Source organism: Amblyomma maculatum, chromosome 2 (genome assembly GCF_055883805.1).
Source record: "Amblyomma maculatum isolate TAMU_Amacu chromosome 2, ASM5588380v1, whole genome shotgun sequence".
NCBI classification, from domain to species: domain Eukaryota; kingdom Metazoa; phylum Arthropoda; class Arachnida; order Ixodida; family Ixodidae; genus Amblyomma; species Amblyomma maculatum.
Genome location: NC_139345.1, coordinates 68,326,142 through 68,345,110, shown reverse-complemented (window position 1 = coordinate 68,345,110; position 18,969 = coordinate 68,326,142). Strand labels below are relative to the sequence as shown.

General features: G+C 40.8%; 2 protein-coding genes across 2 annotated transcripts in view; one reads left to right on the top strand and one right to left on the bottom strand.

The window, feature by feature from the left end:
• Positions 1–6,591, bottom strand: part of Idh3a (isocitrate dehydrogenase [NAD] subunit alpha, mitochondrial) — a 20,515-nt gene extending 13,924 nt beyond the window's left edge. Inside the window, exons 1-4 of the mRNA XM_084594394.1 lie at positions 6,438–6,591; positions 5,504–5,647; positions 3,775–3,947; positions 543–672 (exon numbers count right to left, since the gene is read on the bottom strand). Of these exons, the coding sequence (XP_084450520.1) occupies positions 543–672; positions 3,775–3,947; positions 5,504–5,647; positions 6,438–6,464 (474 nt within the window). The 5' untranslated portion in view covers positions 6,465–6,591. The remainder of the gene's footprint in view (positions 1–542; positions 673–3,774; positions 3,948–5,503; positions 5,648–6,437) is intronic.
• Positions 6,592–6,771: 180 nt separating this feature from the next.
• Positions 6,772–15,375, top strand: mRpL24 (mitochondrial ribosomal protein L24). Its single transcript, XM_084594393.1, has 5 exons — positions 6,772–7,173; positions 8,436–8,531; positions 9,808–9,908; positions 13,548–13,684; positions 14,865–15,375. The coding sequence occupies exons 1-5, from the start codon at positions 6,901–6,903 to the stop codon at positions 14,999–15,001; spliced, it is 744 nt and encodes a 247-aa protein (XP_084450519.1). The 5' UTR covers positions 6,772–6,900; the 3' UTR covers positions 15,002–15,375.
• Positions 15,376–18,969: the final 3,594 nt, after the last annotated feature.

Genomic DNA, 18,969 nt, shown 5'->3' with positions numbered 1-18,969 from the left:
GTAAACAAACTTTCATGCGACCTATGATTTTCTATTTTCCTTGAAGCCTTTTCAGAAATGAGAGACAAGAAATTTTTGGAAGCTGGCTGAAAGTTGCACATTTGAGATTCCTGGTTCTTCACACAGACTGCCCACAGTGACGTCAAACATTCTGACCAGAAAGCTCCAACTGCTGAGAGCATGTTGACATTGAACCTTGCATCAGTAATGAGAATATGATGTGAAAACGGAACGTCACAAATTCACAACAATGGATAATAAAGAAGTAGTTACTGCACGAAAAAAACAAGCCAAGGATTTTTAAGGTAAACTAATATCACTAATTGCTCTTAAAGCCAATGTATCATTTTATGTGTTATCTTTTACTGCACTGCACCCCCAAGAACAGAAACGAAACAATGAACACACAAAAATCTAATGACGACGTCACAATTCAACAATACATTGTGCTTTGTCCCAGGTTAAAGAAAAGAGAGCTATAATTAAATTAATGCCTTCCTGCAGACAAGGTAAGAGTGTATTAAAGTGAAAAGACCACTTGCCTCGTGCTCGATGCCGCTGTACTCGCCCTCGGTGTTCTCACGGATTGTCACGACATCCACATCCTTGTACGGAGTTTCAAATCCCTCCAGTGAACGGCATGGCCTCACATTAGCATAGAGGCTGAATGCCCTGCAAGAGACCACATGATGTTTCTGTACAACTTGCACAAAGGCAATTAATTGCAGCATGGATGTGCAGCCTCAAAGAGTGCGAAAGGCTTGTTTTCAGATAGGATCGCTATTTTGACTATAAAAACACAACATAATGAAAAAGGCCCATTAATAGTAAGTCTTATTTATACTCAGCTATGTTACAAAAGAAAAAAAAAACAACAAAAACGAAGCTTGCAAGTAGCCTCAGAAGCATGCTTACCCCCACATCCCTGTTCCTTAGGCAGCATTTTCTTTATTTTCTTTTTCGCATGGACAAAGGGTCACTAGCAGTCAAAGTACAGTTCAGTAGTTGCAGCTCAGCAATGCTGTGTGCCAATGAAACTGAAATTTTACAAGCAAGTAGTAATAAAAAATGACCATTCTGAACATAATTTACACCAGAATACGACTGAGGGAGCTTTCCGAAATTTATTTTAATTGAATGCTAGTGCCACTCTCTATTAACCAAAATATCAACTGCAGTGTTCTCAAGGCTAGACCCTTCCGTTAATCTGGACCAACTTTTCTCTTCAGACACCAATTCATACTTACTTTAAGCATTTGTTTAAGTTAAAAAGAAAGGAAACATTCAGTGAAAAGCATTATAAGCAGACAGACTGCAAAAGAAAGCATTGAAGAGACCGATTACATTAATGCGAGCTCTTGGGACAATCAAGGACCCTAATATTCCACAGTGGAATATTTTATTCTCTGTGAACCGAGATGAAAGAATCTGCAGTTTGTGTTCTATGGGACACCTCACATCTTAATGCATGTGGCATTTCGCATGGCAGTGGCCATCACGCTGCCGTTTCTTGTCTTGCTGTTTCGTGTTTTGTACCCTGCATAGCTCTGTGCCTATTCAGCCTCTTTTCCCACTCCTCACGACTCATACATTGCCTTTTTCTCTTCTTCTAATTCATGCACTACCCTCTTTCACCATTTGTAGCAACTTTTTCTTGCCAGTGAATGCAGTGTTGCTTTGCCCCAAGAGCCCAATGTCGTAAAAAAATTGCCCTTTCCTCACAGCTTTTGAGCTCACTTTAGGCACTTCAATGAACAGTGAAAATTATTATTATTAATAATAATAATAATAATAATAATAATAATAATAATAATAATAATAATAATAATAATAATAATAATAATAATAATAATAATAATAATAATATTAATAATAATAATAATAAACTGTGGTATAGTACTTGTAGCTTGCTTTGTAGCATAATCAAGGTGCATTCTCAAGCTGAAAATTTAAGGTAAAAAAAAAAAATGGCATACCACTGATTCAAATATAGTTATATTACTTCCAACATGTGAAAGTGCAGTGACCCTTTCCAAATGTGCACATTGTTGCCAGAATCGCAGTGCCTGATGTGCTAGTTTCCTGGAGTGAATGAACTTCAGCAGAACTTCCATTGCTAGCAGATTCCACTCTTTGAGATAATTCAGAGGATGAAATTAGCCATGGTTCTATCATTCTATCATTTCTACTGACGTCCACAAACAATGTTATAGAAAGCAATTACATTAAGAAACTGTTATAAAAAAAATTAGAACATCTGTGATTTTGCATGGTATCATAAAAACTTGGGGCATCAACACATTCACTGCAGCATGAGTCACGAATGGGTTATGACGTTTATTCATGCCGTGTGGCTGTGGGTACTAGGTCACACGATGACTTGAGGCCTCAACACATTCACTGCAGTATGAGTCACCAATGGGTTATGACGTTCATTCATGCCGTGTGGCCGTGGGCACTGGATCACAAGATGAAGCCATGGGAGATTTTAAAATGAGGTCTAAGAAGTACCTTCTCACGACATCAGCCTCATTTCATCATTGTGTGAACCAGTATTCCTGGCCACAGAACATTAATAAATGAAAAGACCCAACAGTGACTGATGCTGAATTGAATGTAACCCTTATATCTGATATCAGCATCATCATAAACCTGACCATGGCAGAAGTCTCCCTTATACATTTCCAATTACCCTGCTACGGTTGCCATCCCCTGGAATCTGATTTGTTACCCTTAGTGCCTGTCAATTATCCTGCCTTCACATTGCATGCCCTAACTGTGCCCGTTTCTTCTTGATTTTAGTTAGATATCATAAACTCGCATTTGTGCAAGTTGTGTAGCACTGGGTTCCAAACCCCAACAATTTTGCATGTGGGGCAGATACTGTGCCTCCAAATGATTGTGCATCTCTTTACTGATATATACTGATATACACACAAGTGGTTCACTTACTACCATGTTTATTACTGCCCCAGTGCACGGTTAAGACAGCAGTGAACTTTCCCAATGGGAGTCATAAAGGGAGTCTCAGGCACTATGTAATGCGCAGTAATGTGTACCATTGAAAGTGAATATCAAGCAGTTGTATCAAGTAGTTGTAGACTTTCAAAATGTTGTTTGTAAATCTAGTTACAAAACACTAGCTTAATGAACTAAGATGGTTCAGTAAAGCTTAAGCTCGCTGCCATGGAACTGTGGAAGGTATTTGACAACAGGTGCTTCTGTGTCTATTGCTTTACTAACCTGTCCACCAGAGGGCACACATTGCACAAACTCCGTGAGTTCAGGGGTGAATTTATGGCAAATTCATAAAGCCAGTAGTTGAGAAGTCCTACTGCAGTTCTCTCTTAAACTCTTCTTTGCTTACAAAAAAAAAAAAAAAAAAAATAAAATAAAAAGGAGAATGGTAAGGGGGGCAGGAGTGAGGGGGGGAGGCCTACAGACTTGTATAAAGCTTGCTCAGGATGAGTAAATTTCACTTAACCTCAGGGGGCATTTCTAGTTTCCACACATTAACCATATAAGAGTAAAAAAAAAGAAAGGGGGGGGGGGGGGGGGGAAGGAAAGCTTGGTTGGAGTCAGAATGCAACATTTCTGAAAAATGTTCAATAAATTTGCTGGTAAAACAACTCTACCTGTAGTGTTATTGGCAAGCTTTCTACTTCTTATTTATAGTGTTTGAACGTTCTTGTTGTGCACTCAAGGCAATTGTTTTGATCTTGACACCTCCGTGCAAACTAAAAAAAGAAAAAAGAAGAAAGCAGTTCTACTTACTGCCTCAGTGCAAGATTAAGGGAGCGATGACCCTTGCCAATGGGAGTCATCAGAGGACCCTTGAGGCCAATCTTGTTCTTGTTGACCGAGTCGATGGCCTTTTGAGGGATGCCAAACTTCCCATCAGGTCCCTTGACTGGTGTGACGTCAACAGTTTCCCACTGGATTGGCACCTGAGAAGGTAAGTAGGATGACCTGATTATGGAGTCACTCGCTGCCTTAAATCAAGTACTGGCATTCAATTTCTCTTACAAGTATAGTGGTCTGGCAAGCATACCCTTCACAACAGAAACCAAAATAAAACGAATTGGCAGTTCAGTTTAGTTAAGCATAGATGTACATGCAGAAACAAGATTTATTGCCCATTATCTAAGGTGTCCTTTGTTTAGCTTTGCTTTGCCACGTCCAGCGATGTGTAGCCAAGTATTACAGTTATGCTTTAGGCTTTTATGCCACCCTTCCTGTACTCTTCCATCCAGAATTCGGCTCTTCACTCATGCATTTATCATTTAGATTGTTCTCAATAACAATCATTACGGCAGTTATTACTGTGTCAAACTGAAGTCACAACACATCTCAGCAACAGAAACTTCTGTGCATTCTCAGAGCCATAGTTTTGTCATCTGTTGTAGGGGGGTAGCGAATGACATTGCTGCAGCTATCCCGCAACACAAGTGCCATTAGTGGCTAATGTAGAGAGGCAGAATTTCCGGAAATTATGAATAGCTTGGAAAAAGAAATTGTTTTCCATGAAAAATAAGAAATTTTGGAAAAAATGAAGCACATGCCTAGAACAACATGGATTTATTTGCTAAAAAGCACCAACATCAATAATGGCTTCAGCTTTATTAGATCGTTCATAAGCAAATTTAGCCGTGAGCTGCATATCCAAAGAATTTGATACGTGGAAATATTACTTGCAGTAGTAACAAAGGCTGCTAGTATGTTGCTGGTGCTACGCAACCACCAAAGACACCTGTAGGAAAGCTTACATACAGGTATAGCAGTTTATGTGTGTAAGATATTATTGTGGTTTTGTGCCATCTGCATAGCACAACAGCACATTCAGTCATTTCATTTTACTTAAGCCACGAGTCAATAAATTTCACTTATTCTGTTCAGCCTGGTGCATTCATGTGAACTGCCCTCAACTTACCTCTTTCCAGTATGAACATCTGAAAGACACTGGCTTAATATTAAGGCGATGACATACACTTAACTATCAAATCAGAGGACTTAGGTTTAATCTTGGCGGCCGCATTTCGGAGAATGCAAGGCACAAAGCAGCCGAGTGCTGTTGAATCTTATTGCAAGTTAAAGAACCATATGTAAAGGACATTATTGGGAGCGTCCTACTACCTCATAGCCAAAGACAATTTGGGATGTTAAACCCTATAAAAGCATGAGAACATGCGACAGCAATTCCTGTCCAGCTTTTCGTCAACGCATAATGTCATGGTTTTCAAGAAAAAAAATGAATTTAAGCTGAAAGCAAGCACTTATAAAACCTTGAAATCACACTAAAAAAATTTCTGTTTCTTTCACTTTTTTGCCGAAAAAAACTTTTTTTTTCTGGCTTTCTCTGAGCTGATGTCATGAGAATATCTTTTACGGTTTGTAGTGTGACTCCTCTGAACAACTTGCATGCATACATAACAAACTGGCCCGCACTTAATTTCATCACAGATGATGCGTCTGCTGATGGCCAACTTATAACCTGCATACTTACGCCAGCAGCTTTGAATATGTCCTGCACAGCCTTGGAGATCTCGGGACCAATTCCATCACCCGGAATCAGTGTCACGGTGCGAATATCAGAGGATGCATGACGCTTCGAGGTTGCTGCTCCTAAGGTCCGTTGAAGCAAGGCCCTCTGAAAATTGGAAACAGTGCAACACACCGCGACGCCTTTTCCTATACATTCTCAGCTATGCCCTTCCACCGATAAGGAAGATGCGTACAGTCAACCATCTGCACTGATTAAGTGCAGAAAGGCGCTATTGATACAAATGGCGAGAAGCTCCATCATTCCATGTAATTTCTGCGACCACAGGTACAGAGGAATGTCGTCTGTAAACGACCTACTTCTCGTATTCACCTGCGAGTTGCATCCTTTTCTGACGCAGGATGCCAAATGAACTTAAACCGAAACATTCATGTGAACTGAGGCTCCATCACGAGACCGGTGCACGAGCAGCAGCAGTCTTTCGAATAAGGTCAGCAAAACCAATCATAAATACCGCAAAGTATTATGACCACTTTTCGCAAGGTCACTACCGCTTAGGTTAGCACTCATGTGGCGAAGATTGACACACTCGGGGCGCGGTCGTAACTCAAATGACTTACATGTTACAGTCCTAGAAAGAAAATACTCCGCGGAAACGTAAAGAGCAGCGAGTATGAACGTTTCAATTAAACGGCCCAGCATGCTTAAGTAATGCTGCATAAACGTGGGTGTTACTGAGAATATAATCTGCTTTGTACAAGCTTATTTGAGACCTAAAGGTGCTGAAGAAAGTCACAAAGTCACCATAAGGTCAGCCGGCATGAAACAGCGCCAATGGAAATGCGTGTTTTCTACGGCTCTAAGCTAAATTTCTCTTGGAGCAACGTTTACCCCATCGCAACGCGTGGATACAGAGGTCCGATCACAAACCACTTACTGAAACATTCCTAAATACTGCAGGCATCTTTCGCACGAGAACTTGCAGCCTGCAAGAGCACGAGTCAAAACGAGACTCCCGTTGCTCCCGTCCTCTGCCGCTTTTCGCTACTTTTTGCTTGGCATTTAAACCAAACAATATTATTCTCAAACTTACCCCACACTCTATGCTTAGTAACTTATTTGCATTAATAAGATTCTTAACATAAAACTGGTTTCCATTTGTGCAGAATAATAAAATATTTAGCAGATAATTTTTTGTTTGTGTTAGCTCTATGGGTTCAACGACACTGGTAACACTGGGACACTGGTATGCACACGGCCAACTTGAGCCAAGTCTAGCCAACTTCAGCCGAGAGTTGGGTCAAGTTTGGAGCATGCATGGTTTCAAAGCAGAAAGTGATATTCATCGTAGGTTTTTGTAAGAAGAGTTTTTGAATGAGATTTACTACTGATTAGAACAAATGCGGCTCACGTCGTTTTTGTTGAAGGCATCGAAACTGCCGAAGGACTATGCAAACTTTCCAGAATCTTATGTGAAGCGAGTTCTGGCGCAGGTCGAATGGCGCACTCCCAAGGGCCCGCAATACCGCCCGGCTGTGATCCAGCGCAAGAAGTACTACTACGGCTTGGCACGCCCATGGCAGATGGAATTCTGGAACGAGAACATGCCTGGAGTTCCCAGCCGCCATGTATATGTCGAGCCGATCGTGTGGACCGTCTTCAGAGGCGACAGGGTACATCTTGGATTTTAATACTGCATGGTTGTAGGCCAGTTGGTTTGACATCGTGGATCATACTTCCACATTCCTGCTTTGTGCACGGCCGTTGTACGTGCTGTATATATGCGTTTCCTTTCCAGTTTCTTCTACTTGCTTTACTGTGCAGTAAAGTGTTTTATCCAGTGCTACACATCAACTATCGAATTTCCTCAATTAATGTGGCTCTTGCAGTCAAGTTTGTAACGAAAAGTTTTGGAACTTGTTTAATTCATTGTTGTAATGCCCGCTTCCAGATTTGCGAGCGGCAGGAGCAGTGCTACAAAGGCCGGGTTTTATTAATACGTGACCATTAGGGGAGACGTGCCGCGGAGAACATAATGTGACAAAATACGCGCGAGCTGAAGTCCTAGCAACGCAGTGCTACCGTAGGCTACGCAGGCAGATACTGGGGTGTGTATATGTATACGAAATCACGGGCAAGCCTCTGACAGGTGGTGGTCGGTGGGTGACATGGCCAGACACTGACAGGCCAGCGGGTTGTGTGACATATCGAGACCGTGTGCATGGCAGGAGCTACCAACTCAAGCAGGTACTTTGTGTAGGGAGTGTGTGTGTGTTAGAGCTGACAAACGAACCCACCTCTGAGCCTCGGATACCAGGTCAGATACGCTGCTCCTAGACTACACAGACATGTTCACATGGCTTGGTTAAAGACTTTATATCTATATTGGGTAATCTTTCACATAATGTATGAATGGGATCCAGTGTAATTGCTACGCATAGTCAATGGTGAAATCGATGTCAGACTGACATTGAAAAAATGATGCATCAGCTTTTAAAGTTGAAACGGTGAATGGGAGTAGACGGCCAGAAAAATGATCCGAATCATCTGAAGGACAGAAAAAAAAAATATTCTTACAGGTTGCACGTGATTGATCAGACTATTAGTACAGAAAGACGAGGACAAACTTTGTCTTTCTGCGCTGAGTATCTGACAAAAGAAGGAAATTCTGGACATTCAAAATGTCGCTGTGCGATTCTGTAAGAACCATAGCAGACCGCAACAATGCCTGCTCGCAATTTTCTGTCAAGCCCTCAGACGTGAGCACCATAGAACTTTTTTTTTACCTCATGCTGATTTTATGCTGTGCCTCACTAGAGCATTTAGTTGGTAATACTGGGCAGCAGAAAAAAAAATGACCTTGCCGGTTGAAGGTGGTTGATTTACTTGGAAAAGGTTCATAAACTGAAATGCTTTTTCATTGTTTTTTTCGCAGGTCGAAATCCTTGTTGGGAAGGACAAAGGAAAGCAAGGAATTGTTAATTACATTGTTAAAGAGCGCAACTGGGTTTGTGTGGAAGGTCTGAACTGCGTAAGTGTTGGATTTTGAAAGATCAGAAAAGCATATGCATTTTAACCATCTTGTTGCGTATGATAGATGCATATTTATATGCATCTTTATATTTGTAATATGCATATTTATATTTGTCTTCTATGAGTAGGTGTGAACATGGTTAATGCGACGCAAAAACTAGATGTTTAGGTGTATCCGCATTCAGCTTAATATAAAGTGCACACATGATTAGGCACACTTTCTAACATATATACTTATTTGCTTTGGCTTATTTGCAGTAACCGTTCAGGTCACTGCAGTCATCTGCTCTGAGATTATGTGTGCTTTAATTTTTTATGCATGACGGAATGAACACTGAGTCAAAGACGTTAAATAAAGTTTTAATTTTTTTCGCTAGACCACAAAGAGGTAGTTGCAACTGAACTGAGTGAGAGAAAAATTGCACCTTCTTATGTGACTTGCATAGACTGCACGATTTCAGTTATACAACCTTTTTTTTTTTTTTTTCCAAAGGCTTTCAAGTACTGTGCAATCAAAATTAAATTTTTTTTTTTTTTTGCACAAAAAAAGGCTTCGTGCTGAAGTTCTCTATAATGTTACAAGAATAGCTTTTTTTTTGTGTGTGTGTGCTAGTTGCTAATGTAAAGTGATGCGCCGATTTTAGCAGAGATAGTGAAATAATGTGCTCACTGCATATCCCGCATCTTGTAACTCATGCACTTTTTGTTTTCTTATGACTAAGGACAGACTGTTAAAGTAACATTTTTTATTGCCTTCTGTATGAGGTGCTTCTTTAGAGGGTCAGTGGTACTTAAGCATTTTCAGCTGAGGTTGAAGACTTCATTACCCAAACACCAGCACTGGGAAGTGTGGGAAGTGTATAAGCAAAAGTTGACGAGGGATGTATGTTGGTATTTCCAGGTGTTATCAAAAAATAAATAAAGAAAAACATTCTTGTAAAAATTGTTAAATTTGCGAAATGTTTGTACATGGTGCTAACATGAAAAACAGTCTATAGTTTCTTGTGGACTTTTTCAGCAACAGTGCTGCTGCATTGTTGACTATGTGCTCCTGCATTTGCAACATTATCTTAAGTGTGTCCAATTGGTTGTTCGATCATGAAGACAAGTGGTGGCGGATTTCAGTGAGAGCTAAATAACAAAACAAACAGTTCTGGCTACTTTGTAAATTTTTCTTCATAACTTATTCAGTCCTTTTGATGCTATGCTGCTTAGTAGTTGGTACTTAGGCACAGCTGGAGGTTGATCTTACTACTCATATTCCTTTCCTTCAGGAACATCGTAAAGTAAAGACTGATGGTACTGTTCAAGTCATGAAAACTGAGATGCCTCTGCTTGTCACTACACAAGTTGCTCTAGTTGACCCGACAGACAAGTAAGTACTTGTGAGAATGATGCTTGTTGGTTTATGTCAGAGGTGCTTGCAAGGCGACAGTAGATGTTCAGCCAATCACCTTACTGCATCGTGTCCTCTACTCTTGCTTTGCTGTCTTGTAGTAGCATCTAAGCAGGTTATACTTAGGAATTCTCTCTCAAACATGATCTTTGTTGGTTATGTTCAGCTGGGCTTTGAATAGGCTCAACCTTTCCAGAAACTGTTCAGAAGGGTAGTCTGTGTGAGCATTTAAATGAGCTCAGCCTTCCCAGAAACTGTGAAACGAGGTAGACTGTGTAGCAGGGGGACAAAGCGCGGCGAAGAGGTTGTGCTACATTTGCATAGTGCTATGATAGTATACTATTAAATACTTTTACCTCTGCTTTTGCTTTACTGGCACAAAAAACTCTAGAATGTATATCTCTGAAGCATTAAAGCTAATAAAAAAATGTTTTCACATTTTGTTTTCAGACAGTGAAAGTGAAAGTTTATTAGATTGAACATATTTACAAAATGTATAAAAATACAGACGAGGGTCCCATAGTCATAAGACTGCACCGGGACCCTCGATAGAGCACTACAACAAAATAAATAATAACAGCAAAGTTAGCGAAAGGTTATAACATACAAAACATGGCAAATCGGTATTTTTACACAAAAACAAAGGCACTAACACAGGAATTAGGCGAATCAGTAGTTTTACACAAAAACAAAGGCACTAACACAGGTATCAGAAATAAAAAATATAAAACATCAGCAATTCAACAAATATTCCTTCAAGTTATTCTTAAATGTGGGCAAGGACATGTAAGTTTTCAGTGTTAAAGACTATGAGTTCCAAAATGAAATGGCTGCAAAAGATGTCATTTTTCCATAATTAGTACGAACTTTCGGGAGTAGTAAATTGTTATTCGCTGCAAATCTTGTAGAGTTATAGTTCGAAAGTAGTAACGGATTAACAGTTATAAAATTTAAGTGATATAAAGGCTGATAAAAGCGTACTTGTGATAGTTTCGTATCGTTTCATTTGCTGTACCTAGAACTAGAGGGCGCTGGCTGTATGCAGCTTTAGGGTGCCTTGATATCAGCTAGCAGCTATAGCATGAGAGAAGTATCATCATGGCTGCGAACAAGATTAGCAAAGGAGTGGAGAGGGTTTACATGCGAGTGCTGCCGTCGCTTTCACTCTAATACTAGTAGTATCACCTCTATGCTGTGTAGTATTGCTAGGCCATGATGGGAGGAAAAATATGAAAAAGTGACAATGACCTGAGAAGGGGGGCACACAACTTGAGCACAGTAGTGTATGAGGCCACAGATCAGAGCCAAAGCAGAAAGCAATGCAAACGTGCATCTTTTCCCATTGCTTTTTTTTTTTTCCCCGTGTGTGTGTGTTTTCAAATGTGAACTGAAGCCAACAGTCCAAATAGCCCTGTTTTAATGTTTGCTGTTACGTTTAGATTTTCCTAAATGCAGCTGTTAGTGTCATTTGGTGTGCCTTGAAAGTGTTTAGAATGTACCATATTCAAGTTCTTTTTTTTTTTTTTTTCTAGAATTCGCATTTTTGAAAAAGCACTTCGGGCAATGTTCACAACAAAGTCCTAATATGATGCCTTTTTTTTTTTTTCGCTGCTTGCTTTTGTGAAGAGAAGCCAACTTTTTGGCAATCTCAGGGCCGTAAAATGAGGCAAGGAAAAAAAAGGTTGGCTGTGGGGAAAGACTGAAAGGTGGAAGTGAAAGGAGAAAAGAATGAAAAGGTGTAGCCATGGAGGGCTCCAACTCTCCCACCCAACGTCATCAGAGCATGCAACTGTATCTGGGCCAATGGCCAAAACATGCTGTGTAGTGAGAGGAGCTCTGCGCAAAGAAGAAAAGCTGCAATGCTTAACAAAGCGCATCTAATTGGGAGAAGAAAAGCAAAGGGGGGAGGGAGTGTGTTCGCAGGCAACAATGAGGAATTCAGTAGTGACAATGAATAAACCACTCGCAGGTACTTGTTTCTTTCGAATTTTTACTCAGTCTTTTAAGGCGAAAGTCTTTAATGGCTCATGCTGTTGTGGACAAAGTGTGTCCCGCTTTTGCGGCGTTCTGATTGGCCGAGGCGGGATGCGTACCTGCCATCTGCAATGCCCCATTGAACGCGCGCCAAGGAATACCACGCGACAGGGGCGATGGTGTACCGTCCAAACTCACACTTGCCGCAGAAAGTGTGATAGATACTGCGTCTTTCCTTTCCTGTAAGCCAATTATATGTAGCACTGCAGCGAATGCAGACAAGATGCTAACGATGGGAGGCAAACTATAGGAGAGGAAGGGTAGGCTTTCGCCATTCTCCTTTTAAGAGACATCTAAGAGACCCTCTAATTTTTTTATTTTCGCTAGGGGTGTGCAAATATGCAAATTTTCTAATACGAATAAGGGGGAAAATATGCCTTCGAATACTGAATCGCATATAAAACATCTGACAATGGGAAAGTAAAAAATAGCAAACACTGTTTGTCTTATTTATTTCGGAATTCACATGGTATATTTGTAAATAAAATTGAACTAGAATTGAACTAGAATTGAACAGAATTGTATATCCTACTGAAAAATCCAATATAGACTTTATATAGAATTTCTTATGTTGTCCTTTTTTTGTAAAGGATGGACCTGCATGAAACCGGGTGGTGCTGTCACTGCTGAATTCAGTAAATTCTCTTTAATTCGGTCTTCAAGGGACCAGAAGATATGTCCGAATTAACCGAAAGCTTAAATTATCTAATGGGCCAGAAAAGACTGCTGAAAACTGTTTGCATCACAGCAATTTTATCAGATGAACACCTACCTATACGATAGATGTCTGCATTTGAGATGAAACTGAAAAAAGAGCGACGTTTTTTCCCAGTTTTGTCAAGTGCTGCGATTTGCACGCACTGTAGGGGAGGCCCCATTTACAAAAGGGAAGATCTCTTAACAAAACGACCCCATCGCGTTTTGAGGATGCTTCACTGCACAGCCCACGCGGTCAAGCATTGCAGTGAAGCGTGCAGTGCGGGAAAATTGCGACGAGTTTGAAAATGTTCAGTGTATTCCGGTAACTTTCGAATATTCGGAAATTCTGAATATCAGTTTTTTAAATACTAATCGAATAATAAATGTATGCGATTCGTCTTCAAAAGCACACCCTTAATTTTTGCATCGTCAATTATGGTTGCTTTTAAAGTTATTTCGGAATTATAATCGTGAGCTCACAATATAATCGTGATAATGTTTTTTTTTCTCTTCTGGGCACAAACTTACCCCTCGCATATTCTTTGTCACATTATTTATGTGTAAATATGGTATATAGCATGTGCAGGCGACTGATAGTGAAATGGATAAGGTGCAGTCATGGTTAGCCTTCTGCATTTGCTTAATGTGCTGTTCTTGGTTAACCGGTGCTCCACTGTGAATAGTGAAAGTTTCTCAAGCTACCATGCCATGTGACTTCCCACCTCACAGGTAAATGCGCATTAAATCTTCTTGGCTTTTTGTATCTGCCTTGGTAGCTGCAAGTAAACGCCGAGTTTTGGAAAACTTTCATGCAGTGTCCCGCGTGTAAATTTATTTTGTTAAAACTGTGTCAAAAATGTGTTCCTCTGGTCTTTGCAACTACAGCAAGCCAACAGAGGTACAATGGCGTTATACAGAAGATGGTGAGCAGGTCAGGGTATCAGTGCGGTCTGGCCGAATCATACCCATCCCACTGATGGCTGAAGAGACGTATGACTACAAAAGCAAGAGTGCCTATGCTGGTAAGCTAACTTAGCACTATTGCTCTCTGTACACTGTAGTACTATGTAGATCTGTGTACAATGTCCTTGAATGGTCTGTGCAACCATCTGTGTGACCATGTGTGCATACGATGATCACACCTTATGAAACAAGAGGCTGAGTGAATAGCACAGTCACACTAAACCCCAACACGTATGGTGGTGAAATTCTGCATGCCTGATGCAAGTTTTGCAGGCTCTAAAAAGCAAACATAGGCAGTTCTAGAAACAAAGGCATGCATCAGTTTGGAATTTATACTAGCTTTGTGAGCACTAGAAATGTAATGGCTACAAGTGTGATGGCTGCTCTTCCAACAATGCTCCAATATTAATGTACAACTGCTGAGGCCAGAAAAATACCTAGGTTGCAGATGTTTTACATAGACTGTTTCAATGGCTGTTGAGTCAGTAAGTAGCCCATGGAGTCATAGCAGTGGGGAACTGGGTTGAGAATGTGAAGTTGTCCAAGTAGTGGCACTGTGCACTCTTGGATGCAGAGCACTCGCAGCAACATGCTGTGGAATGAAATCAGGTCAGTATATGGCCGAAAAGCTACAGAAATTTGGATTATACAATGTGTCTTGCAGAAAAAAAAAAAAGGTCTGGCTTCTTCAAAACACTGCAGCAAGTGCAGTGCCATTGTTTAGCGAGACAAAAACAACCACCTCCAGCTTCCTGAAAAGTATTTCATTGCTACAAACGTCCCCCCCCCCCTCCCCCCCCTCCCCCCCTCCCCCCCTCCCCCCCCCCCCCCCCCCCCCCCAAAAAAAAACAATTTCAAAAGTGTTTAAAAAATGCACATAATGTAACTTATTCAGGTTAAGCCTTTTAGGCTGATTGCTTGCATGTCTGCAAAATTATTAGCATCTTGGTGTGACGTAATAGAATTTCTAAAAGCAATAGAAGTTGCCATGTTGCAGCGGCACAACTCTTTCAGTAGCGATTGAGAATCTTGCAGGCTTTCGACTAAATGTCCTTTGAAGATGTCTCTCTGACGGGGGTTTCCCACATATATTTTTTTGTACATGTAATCTCCATTACTCTCAGTAGAAAAATTGCTGACCATGCAATGCTGCTGAAGCATTGTTAGGTCATGGGGTCTCTGTAATGCTTAAACATTTTGTGACTGGAATTTCGAGATTGCAATTTTTCTTGCTTACAGAGCAACCGAAAGACACCAAGGCGAAGGAGCTTGAAAAAATAACTTTTGTTCCTAAGCTGATGACATTTGAACAGGAAATCATGGAAGAACATGGCATCAAAGAAGACAGAGTTCCGTTTAAGACATACTGGTACTAGGCGACATCCCAGAGGTCAAGGATTTGTTTATAGTCAAAATATAGTGTCATAGTTGTCACAGTTTGCTCACAGAGACGGCAGATTTTCTGGTGAGCAATAGATTTCAAGCATCGTTTTGTATGTCTTGGTGCAGTTAATTCAACTTTCTTAAAGTCTGATGAGAATTATCACCATATGAGGGGTTTGCTCATGTGATGCATTGTCTTGAAAAGAAAGAGATAATTGACTGCAGGTGCAAAATGTTTTATTAGTTGTACAACAATGTGGTTTGTACATCAAATACAAGTGTCGACACCACAATGTCACAAGGGCTCACCCAAAGCTGTGAAAATGTGCGACAACACAAGTAAAAATAAACTTGTGCTCTTGCCCAAGTGGGAGAGGTGTGTTACGAGTGCCAAGTTACAAAAACTACTGCGCAGGGTATTTTCGAACACTGAACACTGCATCCAAAAGACTTCACACTGAGACACAACGTTTGGGTCTTTGCATTGCTTGTAACTGTGCAGTGATATGAGGGATGGAGTCGTCACGCACCTGAAGCTACATCTTGGGGGTTTGCGCTGCTAACACACGGAAGGTTCTTTATCACAACATGTCAGCCTCTGCAGAAACAAGGAGTACACAGTGTGTCGTAACAGTAGACTAGCAACAATAGCACTCGTGAAGGGGCCCACAGCCACCTTTCAGTATTATACATGGCTGGTATTTGTTTTATTTCCAGCACTTCTCTCAACAGTGTCCATTGCTGCTGGCATACTGGGGGCTACAGGGTCATATACCTACCCTCTGCTGCAATACGCTCATAAACATGCTCTTCCCTCCCCATGTTTAGCCAAGTAGACCAATGGTGACAGTTCATTCTCAGTGACACAGCTTACACTATCACAACAGAAACGCATGAAGATTGCAAGAAACTGAGGAAGACACAAAGAAGAGGCTGAGGGATGAGGTTATGGACTCTTTTGCGTTTGCTGCCTCTGTGAAAAGATCAGGTTAGTGTAAAGTGAAACTTTCTTACGTTCATGTAGAGGGGCAAATGTATTCATATTCACAGCCCTAGTACTGCACGCGAGTTTCACTGCTCAAAACAAACTGGGTTTGCCCTATTTTTTATTATAGTCTTGTCACTCCACCACTCAGACCGTGGCCTGTCTGTTGATCATACGTGACTTTACTATCTAGCAGGAAACAAATTTATTAATGCGCTAGCATGATAAGGGTCTGTGCAAGCAAAAATGACAACCATCTCTCAAACATGGCCTTCCACTTACCAAGACCCACATAAAAATCTCCAACCATCTCCATACAATCTCCAGAAGGTTCTACCCACCCAGACACCTTCAGAAGCCTCTTGATACCATAAACTCATGGTGAAAGCCATTTTGAAGACACCGATGGGTCGTCTAACAGTTGAAGCTGTGTACAGGAGACGCAAACAGTAGACTCGATATTGCCAACACACACATACCACCGCGTGAATAGAATTGATCGTCTGTATTTTTTTGTTACAGCATCTCTCTTCATGCAACACCAGAATACAATTTGAAGGAAGCCAGAAGTCAGTGAAACCAAAAAAAAAAGTGTTGCAAATTTTTTCTTGTGGTGCTGATTGATTGGAAATTAGCAGTGTAATACTTTATCACTTTCAGCACTATTCATTTTGCATGTAGCTTCACCTTGAGTGTTCACTGGAGCAACCCTCATTCATAAGTGGACACAGAATCTCCAGCAATACCACAAGTGTGACATGGAATGTAATAGCTGTACCAGAGCTCCCTACTATAGTGTCAAGGCAGCCAGAGCTGCGGCCCTCATAATGAAGACTTCGGACGGTCGCCTTCATTCGCCTTCACACTCCAGAGATGCCACCCTTTCCTTAACAGTGGCAAGCATTCAGGTGAGTCAGCCAATGAAAGATGAACTCATTATTATGACAAGTTCAGGTAAGCTAGCAAAAGGAAAAACGAAATTAACGCAAGGTCAGGCATTTCAATATGGCAAAATCTGAAAAGTATGAAAAAACGAGCCTTACTGAAAAAGTCAAATTATAACACTGAGTAAAAATCAATACTGCTTATGCAGAATTGTTGCATTGAATCATATGATCACCTGCCAATTTATTCGTGCTTTCTAGTCTATTATCTTTCAGGTACAAAATGATTATACTGCTAATTTCCAATTGATCAATGCCACAAAAAAAAATTTCCTATGCTTTCCTTGGTTTTAGTGACTGTTGGCCTCCTTCAAACTGATGTCAAAGCCCCCCAAAGCTTGTGGCCAGGACAACAGCACCAAGTGCTTTGATGGGAGTTTGAAAGTTGATATTAAGGAAGCAAATGAAAAAGCAACTAAAGCAATGCTTTTTTTGCAACAATGCTGCAGCAACGGCTAAATGGTGCTATGGTTGATTTGCATTCATTTGCATGTAGCTACTGATGCTTGCATTTTTATATTTATCTTTCGCGTAAACTGTCGATTCTGTTGAGAGAATATGACTGGAAGGATGTATTTTCGCTGTGCACTAATTTTACAACAATATAAAAGCTATGTGACGAAGAAATTTGATAAAGAAATGGCTACAACTTCTCGGAACAGCACTCTGATCTGGTCACTGCGACTGGGTGATGAGGTAGTGGGACATCAACTGATAATCTCATTAGGCAAGGCAGAAAATCTTTTCGTATCCATATTCCAGTCATTTAACTGCAGACACTAGGCAAAGAAAATGACCAGTTACATGCGGCTTTGATAGCATGCGACTATATCCTAAAATTCCCATAGCGGAGCTGCATGTGGATATATACATGTCTCTTTGATGGACCGTAATATGTTAACGTGCGTGATGTACCCACTCCTGCCTTGGCTACCAAAAGGCGGCCGGCAGTATTCAATAAATACAATTTTAATAATACGTACCTAAATGCTCCTGAACATATACATTCCTGTAGAGAGACTTTACGGAACAGAAAATAAATGAGCCCTTCTGAAAACCTGACTGACAAAGTGAAGCCTCCTCTTGCTCTCCATGCCGGGTGGCCATTCTGTGCGCACAACATTTGTATACTGTTGGCCAAGCAAAACATAAAAGAAAAGGCATTGAGATGATGTAAGCAAATCACATGATTGGGCACATCCCAATGGTGGACAGCCTTTGGCATCCTCCCCAACCCCCCAGGAAAACTTGATCATCTGCTTCTTCCAAGGGAGCACAGAAACTAAAATTGTAAGCGCACAAAATATAAAATTCCACCACTAAGACCTCTTGAGTTAAAAGCTTCAACAGCTCATGAAGCTATCTGAGATGCAATGTATTAACGGCTTCTAAAGTCGGACTGCTATGTATAAGGCTATGAGAATGCTTGGTAAAAACTGTGATACGGTCTGTAAACACGGGTGTTATACATATTTTTGTTCTTTAAGTAAGTAATTACTGGGCCACAGAGTTGAAACTATTTCTAAATGAACAGACCGTAAAGCTCTCTGAAATGCCTCAAAATGAAGACACCATTGCAGAGGGAGCAAGTAGGCTGGTTTGCTGTAGTACTGAAAGGATGGGCAGATGTACACAACTGCAATCGCTTGGCTATTGCAACGAGACCAAGTTACAGTAATAAAAAGAACCATTTTGATTTCTTGGGTTAAAACATTAAATGGAAATATGTTTCGTCGGGTCTGCATTTTGTCTACAAGAACCCAGCCATGCAAAATTATAGCAAGTTTTATGGCACTCGTGGTGCATTTTTGGCGCTTCCATGAAGTATTACTAAATACTGTGACTGTCCTGGAGTTTCGTTTTCTAGCGCTAAATTTATAATAGTGTGACTAAGAAAGGCTGCTGTATCAGTTCCCTCTATCCGACAAAATGGGCATCACTTTGCTTTTGGAATTCTTCCACTTGGTCTGGTCTGAAAGCTGCACAATTGTAAACCACACTTGAGGCATCGAATGCTGCAGTAACATTCCGC